Raw genomic sequence first — 15,977 nt, forward strand, 5'->3', positions numbered from 1 at the left:
GTTTAAACCTTCTGTGTACAAGGGGAAGCCAATGATTAGAAAGCTGGCTTAAATGAGAAGGGGAAAGAGAACTAAAAGGTCTTGTTTTACACAAAGAGTGAATTGAGGTGCTGCACCAAGGGCTGGCTTAACATTACTAAGGATTATTCTTCCCCCAAAGGGAGGGAGAAGGTAATCGTATCCATTTGTTTGTCTGTCTGTCTGTCTGTTTGTTAGCAGTCTAGCATGCACAGTTTTCACATTATCATTTTCAAATTTTGTGTGATGGTGGATACCAAAAACAGCTTGAGCTGATTTAATTGTGGTAAAAATCGGGTCAAGGTCACACCATGCGAAACTCATTAAAAACGCAGCTTCTTATGGATCGTCTTCAAACTTCACAACAATAAACGAGGCCTTGGGGAACATGAGTGCCTACTGTAGGTTAGCTAAGTGTTTGACCTTCATTGTTAGGGCTCAAGGTCAAGTAAGAATACATTATATGAAAAAGGATGGAGAGAGGAGTTCAACACATTTTTTATTTTTTCAATACGACGCCCTGTGATTTCACAATGATGCCTTAACAGGCTGACGTCAGAATTTTGTAATAAAAACTCCATATAAATAAACGTTTTAGTAAAGCCCTTGCCCTTCGAAGGAAGCTGCACTCTCTGAGTGCTCTTGTTTTGAACTGTGAATCATGCTAAGCCAGTCTAGGAGAGTCATGCACAGCTGCTGGGCTGGCATGACAACAGCAGTCAGCAGTCGAGTCGAGTCAGCAGTTTAAGGTGTGAAAGTCTTCTAAACAATGACAACAATGCTCTTAATATAATTTTAAGGAAACTACAATGATTTTTTTTTTAAAGGCTTTGGAAAGCACAGACGACAGTTACAAATGTAAACCAAAGGAAATGTGCATGGAGCGGAAAGATAAAAGATTTTTTTCCAGCCTTACTTTTTCTCCAGACATTCCACATACTCTTTCTTCTTCCTCCGACTCTCCTGAGCTGAGATCTGGAGAAACGGGCACAAAAACAATCATTGCTGCACCACAAAAACGCATTTCTAATTGGAGAAAAATGACATTTTTGGTAAACGTGTTACTATTTCTGTTTGAAATAGTAACACAAGGCAGTCCAAGATTCTGGGAATAGCTCACGTTTTTGTTTTTTTGGTTAATTAAATGTTCAGTTCAGCCGTGCACACTAACAGAAGACAAAAAGGTGCAGCGCCTTCTTACCTTATTTTTGATCTTTCGTCTGACTCTCTTCAGTGCCTTCTCTTCACTCTTCGTGAGAGGAAGTTTGTTAGGTACCGGGTAACCCTCTGCAACCAGGGTCCTCTTCTCTTCTTCTGTTAGCATGAGGGGTCCCGAACCCTGCAGTTTCTGCACAGTGAAACAAGCACTTCATCAGCGCATAATGCTAATAAGCTCTCATAATTCAGTCTCTTATTTATGTCGGTCTGCTTTTAATTTGCATGTTGACAGCGAGCACACCAAAATCTCACATCTCTCTGTGCTTTCTGATGTTGAGTCAAGTCATAACAGGATTGCATTACACCCTGGTACAAGAACAACACTGTTGGAGTTTGTGCGATGGTTTAGCTGTTCACGTGTTCCATTAATAAAAATGAAAAAAAGAAAAAAGAAAAATGTTGCTGACACTGAACAATTGTGAGTAAACAAGATTGGGTCACGATGGCCTCAGTGCAAATGTGATTCATTTATTCTAAGAAAAGCTGCTGAATCAGACAAACAACGTCCAGACGGACGGATTTTCTGACTTTCTGTCCTTTCAGCAAATTATGGGATGTATTTAATCCCAAATTAAGCTGATTTACAGATCAAAAATCCCAACTCTACAGTGTCTGCTTTCACAATAGAAGGGCAGCCTATGAAACTCACAGCGCTATATAAGGACACAGTCATTTGAACATTTCTTATAGCAAACACCAAACCACTGACACATTTAATCACCCACATGCGCTGCAGAACGGGCACGGAGAGGAAAAAAAAACCAACAAAGGGCACAGAGGGTAGGCGCTCTTTAACTCACATGCGGCGCGGTGAGGAGGGGCGAAGAGGAGATGGCCGAAGAAGATGAGGACGAGGACGAGGCGCGACCTCCTGGCCTCTGTTGTGGTTGAGGGGAAGACGGCGGCAGAGGGAGGTGTGGGGAGGAGGGGGGCAGTGAGCCATCACTGTCGCCGTGGTTACTGCTGGGAGGGGTGGGCGGCAGCTGGAGAGCATCATCTAAAAAAGAAAGCAGCACGCGAAAGGAATCAGTGCTTCTACTTTAAACAAATGACCACTGAAGATATTCATCGCTAATGTAAGGCCATTCTCCCAGACCCCAAATATTATACTGCTGTGATTATTGTGGCATATGCATAGACAGCTGGGTGAGTATTTTTGCCCTGATTATGGTCTGTAAGGTAGTAGTGGCTCTAACGCTGGGGTGGGGTGGTTAAGCCCTCGTCATACTTAAAGTGAAGGCTTTTTTTTCCCAACAGATGTTTGAGGTCATTTATTTTGTAATATTTTAGGTGAAAATGTGCACTAACTCATTCAGCTGCTTACTTCCTTCACAAGGGGTCACCACAATGGGTGGCTCCACATATTTGATTTGGCACATATTTTTTAGACCAGATGCCCTTCCTGACTCAGCCCTCCCAGGGATTTGTGTCTCCTTCTGGTCTCAAACCAGGGATGTTAGGTAAATGTCTTAACCACTACACTATGAAGCCACTTCTAACATTGAAATATTCTGAGTCAGACAAACCACTATAGCATTGTGAGTGTGTCTGTTACCGCTGGGCAGGCTGAGGTACTGTCCAATCTCTCTGGGTTCATCTTTTATAGCAATGGGCTTCATATCCTCTTGACTGCGCTCCTGTAGAAACAACAAACGTAGCTGACATCAAAAACACCACCCATTTTATTTTTTTTTAAATGTTTCATCACTGAGACAAAGGACAGATGGATGCTAACCGTGTGTTTCCATGGTGAGCCTCTGTGTGGAGGGGCGGGGCTTAATATGAGAGGCGGGGCTTCCAAAGGCTGAGGATCTAACCTTTGGCCAACATCAGGCTCTTCCTGCTTCACCAAGATAGCTGATAGGTCCTGGCTGAAGCTCCACTCAAACTCTACAGAAAAGACAACACAGACACAGGCAGGGTCACAAGGGGCTGGAGTCTATCCCATTTATCACATGGTGAGAGGTAGAATACACCCGGGACAGACTGCCAATCTGTCGCAGGGCGAACACATAGTGACAGGCAACCATTAACACCTACGGCCAATACTGAATCATGAACCAACCTAAACCCCAGGCATCTCTTTGGACTGTGGGAGGAAGGCAGAGTACCTGGAGAGAATATTTCACACAGAAGGGCTTTCTTGCTGTGAAAGAACGATGCTAACCACCACACGATCATGTTCCCCTAAAGTCATCCTCAGCTTTCTTATACTGAAGTATTTAATCTGAACCAAATGGTTTGATGTGTGAGAACAACAAAAACACAAAGAAAAAGCTAAAGCAGAGCATAAAGCTGCAGAAATACCTGCAGATGTTTTCCATGTGTCACAACCGAAAGGGGGGAAGGGGCAGTCACATTGTTTTGATGTCATAGCAGTGCAACGTGGGAACACCATCCCATCACCACAAACCCTGGCAAACCCTAACCCTAACCCCATGACTCCAATACAACCATATACATACAACCACGACTGTACCCCAACCCTAACCCGACTATATGGCCCTGACTTTTGCATTCACAATTAAAGGCCACAGTGTTATTGTGTATTGGACCAGACAGTCCCAACTAAAGGTTCAATCGCTAATTTCTTCTTTCAACTATCAAATGAAATACTAGTGCAGGGCTCGCAAAATCGCTAGCCCGACGTCCCGGGGCTAGCGATTTTTCCAGTCGGGCTACCAAAATCTATCTCAGCCCTGCCCGTCGGGCTATCATACGAAGGAAAAATATGTGTCAATGCTTTTGCATTTTCTTTCGCAAATGTAGTTGAGTAAGTATGTTATTGGCATCGATGAGCCTCTGTCAATATGTGACATATTGAAATCGCGTTTGAATTTGTGCTTGTTTTTTGCTTTCACTTTCACTTTGCGATCGCGCGAACGGTGTATAGAGAGCGGCAGGACTGATTGGTGAGTGACGATTAATTGCGCACCAATTCCTCTGACATCGTCTTATCACTCATTAGCTTACTATTCAAACGTGACAAGTGAAATCTCCCACAGCAAGCTTAAACATGTGAGAGGTTGATTGCGCAGAGAATCGCTGACCGTTATGTAAGTACGTGTGTAAAAGCAGCAGGATTTACGCCGGTATTTTAGTTCTGCTGAGCCAAATAAGACAGGTCAGGGTGAAGAAGGGGCAGCCAATGAAAAGCCTACCACAAAACGGAAAAGTTATGACAAATCACACTGAGGCAAAAAGAAAGCTCAGCTTTTTTGGTTTCATGGACAAAAGAATTTATGTGGCTGGAATATGACGAGATAAATAACATGATGTTCTGCCAGGTGTGTTGTGAGTTTCCCTCGATATCTGAGTCGCCAAGCGCCTTTGTTACTGGGACCAGTAATTTTAAGAAAGACCCCATCAGAACCCATGAGAAATGCAAGAAATGCATTATTGCCCAGTCTGCAATATCTTTCCCAGAACAAACAGCAATTGCAAAAAAACATACTAAAAATAAACCAAGCACAAGAAGAAGTCCTGAAAAATCTTTCAAAAGGATACTATGTTGCAAAGAGTGAACTACCATTGTCAAAATTTAGCAGTCTTTGCAAACTTCAAAAAGCAAATGGCCTCGATCTTGGTTCCACTTGCCTCTTACCCTTGACTTCAGTGGAAATTTCAGATTCAGGATCTGACACAGACTGATTCATGTTCTACACAGTTCTTACAAGTTCATAGAAATTTCTGTTCAATTAGAAACAAGTATTCGAGTTGATGATTGTAATTTTTATACAGTTGTGATTTGTATTTTAACAATTTTCTGATTAATTTTTGTTTCCGTTACAATATTATACTTTAATGTATAATATTGTAAAGGAAACAAAACTTTAAAAAATTAATTGCTCTCTTTTTTATTCGGGCTACTTAAATTTATTTTGGGCTACCAAAAACTGAAGAGTGCCTGCCCGAAGGGCTACCAGAGATTTTGAAATTTTGCGAGCCCTGTAGTGGCAATAATGAAAAACCACCACCACCAACAAAAAGTGTCAAGAATTCAAGAAAAGTGTTCCTATTCTTTAGAAAAGAAGCTTCCAGTTATCTGAGAAACTTGAGCAAAGTTAACCTTATTTCTCTTCAGGGAGTCTTTGCTGTAGGTCTTCCAACGGGAAGTAATTGACAGCTTCCAAATCACACTTTGAAGGAGCTCAAAATATCTGAGCTCTTCCTGACAAGGCTGGACAATGTCGTTCTGGCAACTGCGGTGCATAATTTCCCTCCAGCTAGTGTATATACCCTGAAATAAAAGATGGGCTGAACCGGCAACTCGCCCTCATTATGCTTCCTGGGAAGAGAAACAGTCGCCGCCTTTAAACACTGAAAATATGCATAATCGAGTGACCCGGCAATGAGGCGAGAGTGCAATTTCAAAGGAGGGTTCACCTAAACACGATGTGGGTATATTTCTAGAGGAGCACAGGTAAATCGTTGTTTAGTCTGCTTTGAAGTCCAGAAAGTATTTTTAGGAAGTTTTAGTGTGTCCGCAGAGATGCCAGTGCATCCAACCTCCTGAAATGACCTGAGGCAAGACAAAGCTGACAAGGCCTGACTAACATCATGCTGCTTGTTAGTGACTGATGATAGCTAATGAGGAACTTCTTTCTTTCCACTCTGACAAGCCTCATATCTTTGCTGCTCTGTTTCGTTTGTCTAAAACGTCTTAAACAGTGGTATGAAAGCAGCATTCAAACCTCTGAGACTGTTTTAACTAAACATTGAAGATTTTGAGCGATCTTAAAAGAAGGGGATTGACAAGACTGTCTTCAGACGACAAGAAAAAATTCACTGGAAGCTTTGTTAGATACTGCCATGACTCATGAGGGGTGCTGAGTCAGAAGGATCCTGCAAAGAGAAGAACGAAGAGTGGAAAGGATAAATAGATAAACAGCTGTAACCTCATCGACCTGTTCCTCACGTCTGCACCCCCGGGACCAGATTTCACATTCTTACCAGTACCTGAAGCAAGATGATCTAAAATAGACGTTGACTTTTATTTTTAAAGCCTTTTCTAAGCACAAGTTCTGCTAACTCCCACACAGCACAGTAGCCCTCTGGAGATATTTTGTCCCTGAAAGAGGGTCGGAGGAAAATCCACAAGAAAGTGTCGTGTCTCCTGAAGCCTGTCTCACAAAACAAAATGACCAAGTTAGCTGGATAACTGCACAGAACAAAACCTCAAACAGCTGTTTTGTTTTGTTTTGTTTTGTTTGGCTACAGATTTGGTTGGTTCCAGATTTTCCAAGCTGGCCTATCCAACTAACAAGATTCCTATTTGAGAGTCAGAATCCAGATGCTGCAATCAACAGCATCATCTAATCCAAAGATACATTACTCGGTGGTCTTTTTCTTGCAGCTCAACTCTAACCTTTCCAAATAGGTGGCTTTAAAGTAGCGTTCCACCAATTTTGCACGTGGAGTTCAGTTTACTCTGAATTAGAGGCAATTGTGCCAGATTCATCTCAGAAGTGTGTGTGTGTGTGTGTGTGTGTGTGTGTGTGTGTGTGTGTGTGTGTGTGTGTGTGCAATAATTTATAAGTCATGTGACACTGTGGTTGATGAAAGAGAAATCCAATCGTCAGTTAAATGTTTAGATTGAAAAAAAAATGGAGCCATTCAATCAATCCACTGCCTTCTGTTTCTCTCATTCGCAATTGTATGGCAAGTTGGCAGCTAACATAGGGTGAGAGGCGAGGTACACCCCGGACAGATGGCCAATCTGACGCTAACACAGAGAGACAAACAACCATTCGCACTCACATTAACACCTATGGGCAATTTAGAATCACCAATTAACCTAACCCCACTAAGTGTATGTCTTTGAACTGTGGGAGGAAGCCGGAGTACCTGGAGAGAACCCACACAGTCACTGGAAGAACATGCAAACTACACATGCAAAATGCCACACCTCAGCTTATGAAGGTAAAGAAATAAAGAAAGAAAGATTAGGTTTTGTCACCTTTTATTTCACCTAATGTCTCAGAATGGACGCATTGGTGACAGGGACCTCCTGGCCTCCCTAGTTCTCGGGATGCTGATCAGAGCTTAGGAAGTATTTCTTAGCCTTAGAGGACAGGTCCTATTTGTGCCTTTTTCCTTTATCTTCACCTCTGCACATGCCCGCACCATCTTGTGCCTCTCTAACTTTGTCTCCAGACTGCTCAAACCTGAACTGTCCCTCTAATGTACCTATTTCTGAATCTACTTGTAAGAGTGAGTGAAGGTCTAAAAGTTCAAGTCTAAAAGGCTCCGCGAGCTTTCAAATGGAAATTTTCAATACAACTGTCCTGTTTATTTGAACAGCGCTTATAACCCTGGGACATACGAGTATGTCTAACCAGAATTAAAGGGTCAGCTGCACATGCTTTGAATTAAGGCCCTTTAAAGGTGAGCTGCTCCACGGGGCATAATTAGGTGAAAGTCACGCATTAAAAGTTTTCTTCCTTCAACGTTAAAAGCGAAACCACGACACAAGTTTTAAAGAGTTAACTGCGGGCAGACAGGGAGGAGTGAGGATGTTTCATTATGTCAGCACTGACACACGAACGCCACGCCAGTGACTTTGATGTTTGTCGCATCAAACACACGTCCTAAAGGCTCCCCTGGTGCATTGAAAGAGGGCTTTTGCTTTTTCGTGCGTGCGTCTGTATGTGTGAACGTCACGTTAATCACATCCTGGTTTCCTAGCAACATTGTGCTGGTAAAAAACGGTCTGAAGTTTACAAGCCGTGAGTGTGTGTGATTGGTGAGAGCAAAGAGGGGGGACGGAGGTGTATTCCCAATCAGACAGCTGCTTGCGTGCTTGTGTGTCTGTATCCTGTCCATTACTACAGCAGAGAGAGAGAATAAATCACATGGCTGCTGACTTTGGGCGTGTGGGTAACGCCCAAAGTCAGCAGCCATGTGAGGCATAAACACCGTCCCTCAGGGCAGTGAAAAACAATGATAAGAAGCATTATGAGCAACAATATATCTAAATCTACTTGCTGCTGATTATTTGAACCCAATACTTCAATCACAGTGGGCACAAACATGGATAGCCATTTGCTTCTGAAATCACAAGGGTCTCTCAACCCTATAAAAATCTGCCTTTGAGCCTATACTTGACTGAATGTTCAAAGCGATGATGGCAATAGAGGAAAGAAGCGATTTATCAGAATTATTGCCATTAATGGACCGTGCATCATCTCGGTTTGTACATCAGTAGGTAGTACATGAGCGTAGAAAATTGGGCTTAATAAGTCCAATGTCATCACAACTGCAGCACTCCCCCCTTGAGCTGGAAGAGCTGAAGTCCAAGGCTGCAGCTAACAATCGCTGCGCTTTTATTCCTAATTTATTCAATTATTCTACAAAAAAGAGGTCGTTAGGTCTGCGAATTGACCCAAAATGAAAAACATCCCTGTTATTACTTCCTGAAGGCTGAGGTGACATCTCAAAATGTGTTGTTTTGTCCCATCAACAGGCCCCTAACTCCTCAAAAGTCAGAAAAAAACAGTTAAAAGCAGGAAATCCTAACATTTTGGATTTTTATCTGATTGCAGTGAAGCAAAAAGCAAATGCCTAATCAGTTAATCGCATTTTTCCACGCCACGGCATCGCTGTAATAGACGTCTCTTTAGCAAGCGTAACTGCCATAGAAGTGATGATAATGTAGCTGGATAAAAACCTCCACTGGCAGTGCGAGGACCCCACCCCAAACAGCTCATTAGTCCCACTTTAGTATTTTTTTCCATGCTGCCCCGACTCCTGCATGATCTCACACTCATTACGGCTCAGCTACCTGTGAAAAATATCATTCGCCGCTAATGTTGCTGATTAGCAGCGTGAGCCTGAAATGTTTTAGGAAATCAACGAGCGCACAAAAGGCATCAGGAGGAAGACAGGAATCCAGTTTTGGGGGTGGATCCGACATTTACCTATGCCACACATCCTGCCTATCAGAAAGAGGCCTCTCCTTAATGAGGCCAGTCCTGCTGCTCGCCTGAGCCTCGTTAAGCCTCCTGCCCTCGTTAAGCCCTCTAACACTGTTTTTTAATGAATACCAGAAGCTCTTAGCTTTTAGCCAATGCATAAGAAAATGGTCCTGAACACAGAGAGGCCACTGTGATATTTCCACTGACATCACAGTGACACACTTGTCTAAATGTAAATGTAAGGTTTAGGACAAGTAAAACCAATTGTTTCACTATCCACGTTTTGGAATTTCGTTGAATGTTGTTAATTAAAAAAAAGAAAGAAAGCTTAAAAGGTCTTCCTGTGTGGGTAAATTGCTGTAAGCTCAGGTAAGAAATCCGGCGTTAATGACCAAACGGCTCCCGGCAGTCATCACAGGGGGTTAATGGAGGAGAGGTGGTGGCTGTGTTTGATCTCAGCGGGGCAGCAGTAGCATTAAAACATTCAATGGATCAGCGCAAAAAGGAGCTGCAGTAAAACACCGAATAAGAGGCACAACAACAACAACAAAGACCACACGCTGAGAGGAAGAAAGAAAGTTTAAAATGACCACAGACAATCTGTACGCTGTTGTGTTCTGCTGGCAGTAGTGTGAGTCCCGCAGTAACAACAAAGCAAGGCAGCCAAGTGACCCTTGAAGACCTCCAGGAACCACCAAACCACATTTGATCACTACTGATTTTAAGCAGCAGAGCTTTCAACTTTTAGGCCCCTCTTCTATGGAACCAGCTTCCAGTTTAGATTTGGGAGACAGACACCGTCTCTACTTTTAACATTAGGCTTAAAACTTTCCTTTTTGATAGAGCTTGTAGTTAGGGCTGGATCAGGTGACCCCGAATCCTCCCTTATTGATTTTCCAATAGCCCTAAGCTGCTGGAGACTTCCCATGATGCATTGAGTGGTTCTTCTTCACTCACCTCTTTTAACTCTCTCTGTGTTTATAAGTTAATCATTAGTTATTATTAATCTCTGCCTGTCTTCCACAGTGTGTTTTTTGTCATGTTGCAGATGACTGTCCCTCTCTGAGCTTGGTTCTGCCAAAGGTTTCTTCCTGTTAAGAGGGAGTTTTTTCTTCCCACTGTCACCAAGTGCTTTCTCATACGAGGTTATCTGAGTGTTCTGGTTTTTCTTGTATTATTGTAGGGTCTTTACCACCTTACAACAGGCGTTCCAAACATAAGGCCCAGGGACCAGAATCAGCCCTACAAAGACTTCAATCTAAATAATCTGGCCAAAGACAGCTTTGGAAAATGTGAAGGAGATAGTAAAGTTTGGACTTTTAACAGCATTTTTATGTATTTTACAGCTTGTCCTCCTGATAAAGCTGTCCACCACAGCCATTCAGATTAGAATAGACAATTAAATGACAGAAAAATTGAATTTTTTCACTGTCAGCTACATAAATTTTGAATTTTTACACTGTGTTCACAGTGCAATAAATAAATAAATAAAACAGGACATTTTTGTGAATTAACAGTCTGGGCAGTCAGCTGCCAAAATTTTTGCTGTAATTTTACACATTTATTTCTTACACTTTAAGCCCAAACAGTCGTGCTGACAGATTTCTTTTGTTTACTACAGCAGCATTTCTTTATCATGTACAAAAACTAAAAATGTGCTGGTGAAATCGCACTTCTGTTTCTTACATTGAGATAACTGGGAGATTAAATTGAAGTTAAACTTCTTTACACTGATCGAGAGGGCAGTTTCACCAGTGTGCCTCACCTAAAATCAAAGTGGGCCACGATGTAAAATGAGTTTGAGGTGACTGCTGTTGCAATTTGGTGCTAAATAAATAAAATAGGATTGAACTGACTTGATTTGTTGGGAACCGCCCACATAGGAGGACATCATAATCTTTTATTGTTACAGTGATACGTTGCTGTTGTAGACTGAGGCTAAGTAAGCACTAACTGACTTTCACTAACTGATAGACCTTCCATCTATTGTGTGCTGTGTTCACTGTATGTGATGGGTACTTTGAGACAAAAGTGGCCTGGATGCAGTTCATCTGGCCATTAATGGACACACAGGCTAATATCTGATCTCACTTTTATCAACCACTGTACAATTCAAGCAATGGAACATGGGTGATACTTGCTGAGGCAATAGGCGCAACTTTTTCTGTCTTTATCAGGACGCTTCTCGTATAAACAGCCCAGCAGTGGGTGTCAAATAAGTCTGATCTTGTCTGTGAGTGGTACATGATCCTTGCATCCACTGTTTTACCCATCATTGTAATTCTAATTGGACAGGACCTTCTTGTCCAACAAAGCACACTAAGATCCACAAATCCCTTCATTCAGAACTGACGGGCTTTCTGAAAGGTCAAGAACGTCTAACACCTCTTGGTGCCTAATTAACCTGACTCATCGTGACAAACAAGCAGCTGCTCTACTGCCGTGCTCTCGTTTGAAGCTGGAAAGGCCTGCAAGGATGTGCGCATCTTTGGCAAGGATGCAAGGATTAGAGTTTGATTCTGGGAACTGAGATACTAGGATTTATGACCAAGGCTTGCCGTCTCAGAAACATTTTAGCATGCATGCTAAATGGCCTGGAATCTCACAAGACACCACATGTGCATTTTTTTTATTATTATTATCAAAGTCCCCTTCTCCAAACTGCATAAGCAATACCACACAGCAATGGAACTGTGCACAGAAGTCCAACCCTGAAACGTCATTCATGCAGCGATACCGCAGAACTTCTCAGATGCAGCAGTCTTGTCAAAACACTGCTACATGCCAATATGACAGCTAATAGTCCAGGAGTGCCACAACATATCTGTCATTGTGAAAAGTGTCAAATCTAGAAGTGAAAACGGAGCATTCAACAAGTGGCCTAATCTGACATGCAGCTCTTTATTCAACAGGCACAGCACTGTGCACAAAACAGAGCCTAATATAATAGCTAATGCTAAAAAAAAACTTTTAAAAAGCTTCTTAAACCGCTGAGACAACATGTATAACCAGCTGCATGCAAGACAGCTTTCACCGCCGCTGCACACAGTAAAACCCCTTTTGGTCATCCTCTCCAGTATAACCACGTTAAGGTTAAAAGGAAATGCTGGAAAACAGAGACTAAATCCGTTTTATGATTATTTATAACACATTGCTGGGTTTGCCATTTGCTTGCCAGAGACGCTTTGGAGACCTTTTTAACATTCATGCAAAAGCAGAGAAGAAGACAAGATGTTGTCGTCCTAAAAGAAAAGCAAAGCAACATTAAAATAGTCTTGCAGCGTCTTATTTTTGTGCCAGTGTACAAGCGGAAAAGGCATGTTAGGACACAGTTGGTTAAACGATATTGTACCATTTCCCTTTAAAAATTTCGAACGCTGCCTCTAAAGCGAAATATTAAGGCACCATGCAGCAGATGCGGGTTGTAAAATGCATGCATGCACATGTCCAATAACAAATGCATACAACGTGGGTTTGTCAATGTGTGTGCGCACCATATGTGAACTGATAGTGCTCCAACTGCACAGTGAAGAAATAAAGAAAAGAATATCCACAAAGTACCATGAAATCAAAACTAAGCACATTTTTTAATTTATTGTGCAATATCAAATATTTAATGCTGTATTTCTTTTCCATTTTCCTGTTTGGGTTTGAATCACTGTGCAGATATTCATATTTTGTTTGAAGTTTGGACCGACCGGAGTGATTGTCACTGTAAACTGATTTATTCAGCCTGATATTACTTCATCCTTTGTCCCTCTCTCTTTCTCTCTCTCGGGAGCAAAGTATTATCTATCCATCAAGGATTGTGCTTTTTTTTTTTCAAGAAAATGTGGCATTTTGGCAGTGCAGGTAATCTGATATTTATACGAATGAAGTGGATTTTATTGGATTACAGGAGACAGAGAAGCAAAAGAAGATAAACAGGAATCAGAGAGACGGAGAAAGGGAGAGAGAACGAGAGAGATAACCTGACAGAAGAGAGAGAGAGAGTTTCCGCTGGCTCCGGCTAAAGCTGCAGACTTAAAACCATACGCTTGTCATAGTGTTGTGTGTGTCTGTGTGTGTGTGTGTCTATGTGTGTGTGTCTGTGTGTGTTAGGTGGGCAGGGCTTAGCTGGAGGAAAGCTGCTCATACTGGGTTCATACAGCAGGATCCCCGGGACAAACGGAGAACAGACAGCACGCAGACAGACGGCGCGAGAGCGAGACAGGTAGAGACGCAGACAGGGAGGAGAAGATAATGAGGAAGATGAGTCAGGAATAGACAGAGGAAGGTGAAGAAAGCAGGACTCGGAATATGCAACATTTCTCCTCCACTTGCACACAAAGTCTCATTAAGCCAATGATCGTGTATTATATATGACAGGCGGTGGATTGAGCCAATCAAAGTGCACAACAGTTGACAGGCAGCAGAGCGGGTCAGGCTGCCTGCTAAGTGTTATATCAGGCACAAACCTGAGCCAACCAGATAACCAGGGGACAGCCAGCGTGATAAAGAGCCAGACTAAACATCAGCAGGAGAGTTTTGCTTGGCTCTGAGCGGTTTAAAAAGAAGCAAGGCTAAGAAATAATGAAAAGATCAAACTTACCAGAGTCTTGGTCCATTTTGACTGACAGGGCTGGGCTCTGGGGGGCTGAGTCTTCACTCAAGGAGTAGCTGTGCTCTGCTTGAATATCTGTGAGATTAACAAGGCCGTCTCACAAGGATGGAAAATGTAGCAGTGCAAGCTCTGTGTGTGCAGATTTGAGAGCTTTTTCATCGACTCAGTCAATTGTTTTCAGTTCCAATTTTTAAAAATAATTCAGTCATACTCTCTGTCATGTAAATACAGAGTTATAACATGACAACACAATTACAGAAAGAAGCCACAAAGCCAGTTCAGCGCCCGACACCTCATGAATGAGCTGTGTCACTGCAGTGCTTTTCCGGTCTCTTGGCTGCATCAGTGATAGCTATTAAGACATATTTTGTCATTAAGGCCTTAATCGATGATGATCATGAGAGCATGGGTTCCTCATGAATGCTGCCCCTCAATATTCATGATTTTCTTTAATTAGACAGAAAAATCTGCTGGGAATTTCATTATGTCCAAGATTTAAGACTCTCACAATTACTCCCAGTGCTGTGCATAAGTCTCGAGCTACCTCTCATTTCTTTATAGTTTGCTTCCAAGGAGCGATAGTTCTCCAAGGTCTTTCAACCATTTTCCTTTGGCTCCTTTTTGACCCATTATCAGTCCAGTCCTGACCATTTTCACAGGAATGTTTTGTTTATTAAGCCATGTAACACTGACCAATGAATCACTCAACCACAAAAGGGCACTCTACTCAAAGGATGAACCAGTGTTGATCCTACAAATAAGAAAAAATTTAGCAAAGAACCCATTTTAAATTGTATCTTTAGGCACTTTGTTGCTAGGAGACTGTCACAAAAACACATCATTTGTTCCCATTTCTTTATAGTTAAATCTATGAAGCATGTCAACAATAACACAGGATTAAAAAAGTATTGTTGCACCAACAAGCTGAGAGCCATTAGCTGAAAATCTGCCATATCTCATCATGAAATTGAGTGTATCCTTAAAATCTTGAGGAAATAATTGAGGACAAAAGAAGAAGAAGCAGACCTAAAAAAAAATCACTTTGGATGAACAGTATCTGAAACTCATGTCCGTAGGAAACAGGAAAAATCCAGCAAAGACCTGACACAGGACCTGAGAGATGCAACTGAACTTTTAGGTGATCAGCTATTGTTCAGTGAAGGCTCATTACAAATTCTCACAGTGGAAGGATAACAAGGAAGTCATTAAGAAGTCATTCTTTAGAAAGAGAAATGAGGAGAAAAGGCTGACATATGCCAAATTACACAAGAATTGGACTGAAAATCAGTGGCAACAGGTCTGATGGAGTGATGAACTCAAATGTGGTTCGAATCATTGTCAGGATATGTGGAAGAGGTTATGAGAGAGGTACAACAGCGAGTGTCTGCAGTCATCTGTAAAACACAGTGGAGGCCCTATCATGGTTAGGGGCTGCATTTCAACCAGTGGTGCTGGAGTTCCTGCCAAAACTGATGCAATTATGACCACAGAAAGGTACCATCAGATTGTGATTCACCATGCAATACCATCTGAAAAGCAACTAATCAGGAACAGCTTCATTGTTCAGTATGACAATGATCCAAAACACACTATCAATGCAGTAAAAGCATACGGTACCAGTCATGGATTGACCTCCCCAGAGCTCAGACCTCAACATTACTGAAGCTGTGTGGGAACATCTTGACAGAGGAAAAGGCAGCCAACGTTCAAAAAGAGGTTTGAATGTCTTTCAACAAGCTTGGAGAAATATTCCTGAAGACTACTTAAAGAAATTAAAGGAAAGCTGACTAAAAGAGTTCAGAATAAAGGTGGTCATACCAAATACTGACTATCAAACTCATTAGAATAATCTTTTCCAGAGTACTAAAAGTACTATTTTCTGGATAAATGTATACATTCATGATGCTATGTACATATTCATACATAGCACATATTCATATGTCCCTACATAGTGAGAGTGCTGTTAAGACTTTAATGTAAAAGTGACTCAGGCGTTCTTGAGACATGATAATAACATAACATCCTGTTTTTTGTCCTTTCTTCTAATCATTCTAATGACTTTGTGACTATGGCAACGACTAACAGTGACACTCACTTGTCTCAAGTGATGAGCTGATGACAGCATCCACAGGCTGTGAGCGCCTATATTACAATAACTTTGAGCTGATAAACAAGATCCAGTAACAAGCGAGTTTAATCTGTTCCGTTCTGCAGGCAGGAGT

General features: G+C 41.9%; 1 protein-coding gene across 1 annotated transcript in view; it reads right to left on the minus strand.

The window, feature by feature from the left end:
- The window catches only part of creb3l1 (cAMP responsive element binding protein 3-like 1), a 39,506-nt gene that overhangs the window by 9,011 nt on the left and 14,518 nt on the right, over positions 1-15,977 (minus strand). The window contains exons 3-8 of the mRNA XM_005460642.4: positions 13,744-13,830; positions 2,972-3,126; positions 2,792-2,873; positions 2,037-2,233; positions 1,220-1,366; positions 935-993 (exon numbers count right to left, since the gene is read on the minus strand). Coding sequence (XP_005460699.1) covers positions 935-993; positions 1,220-1,366; positions 2,037-2,233; positions 2,792-2,873; positions 2,972-3,126; positions 13,744-13,830 — 727 coding nt within the window. The remainder of the gene's footprint in view (positions 1-934; positions 994-1,219; positions 1,367-2,036; positions 2,234-2,791; positions 2,874-2,971; positions 3,127-13,743; positions 13,831-15,977) is intronic.

Source organism: Oreochromis niloticus, linkage group LG23, assembly GCF_001858045.2.
Source record: "Oreochromis niloticus isolate F11D_XX linkage group LG23, O_niloticus_UMD_NMBU, whole genome shotgun sequence".
In the NCBI taxonomy this organism is placed as follows: Eukaryota; Metazoa; Chordata; class Actinopteri; order Cichliformes; family Cichlidae; genus Oreochromis; species Oreochromis niloticus.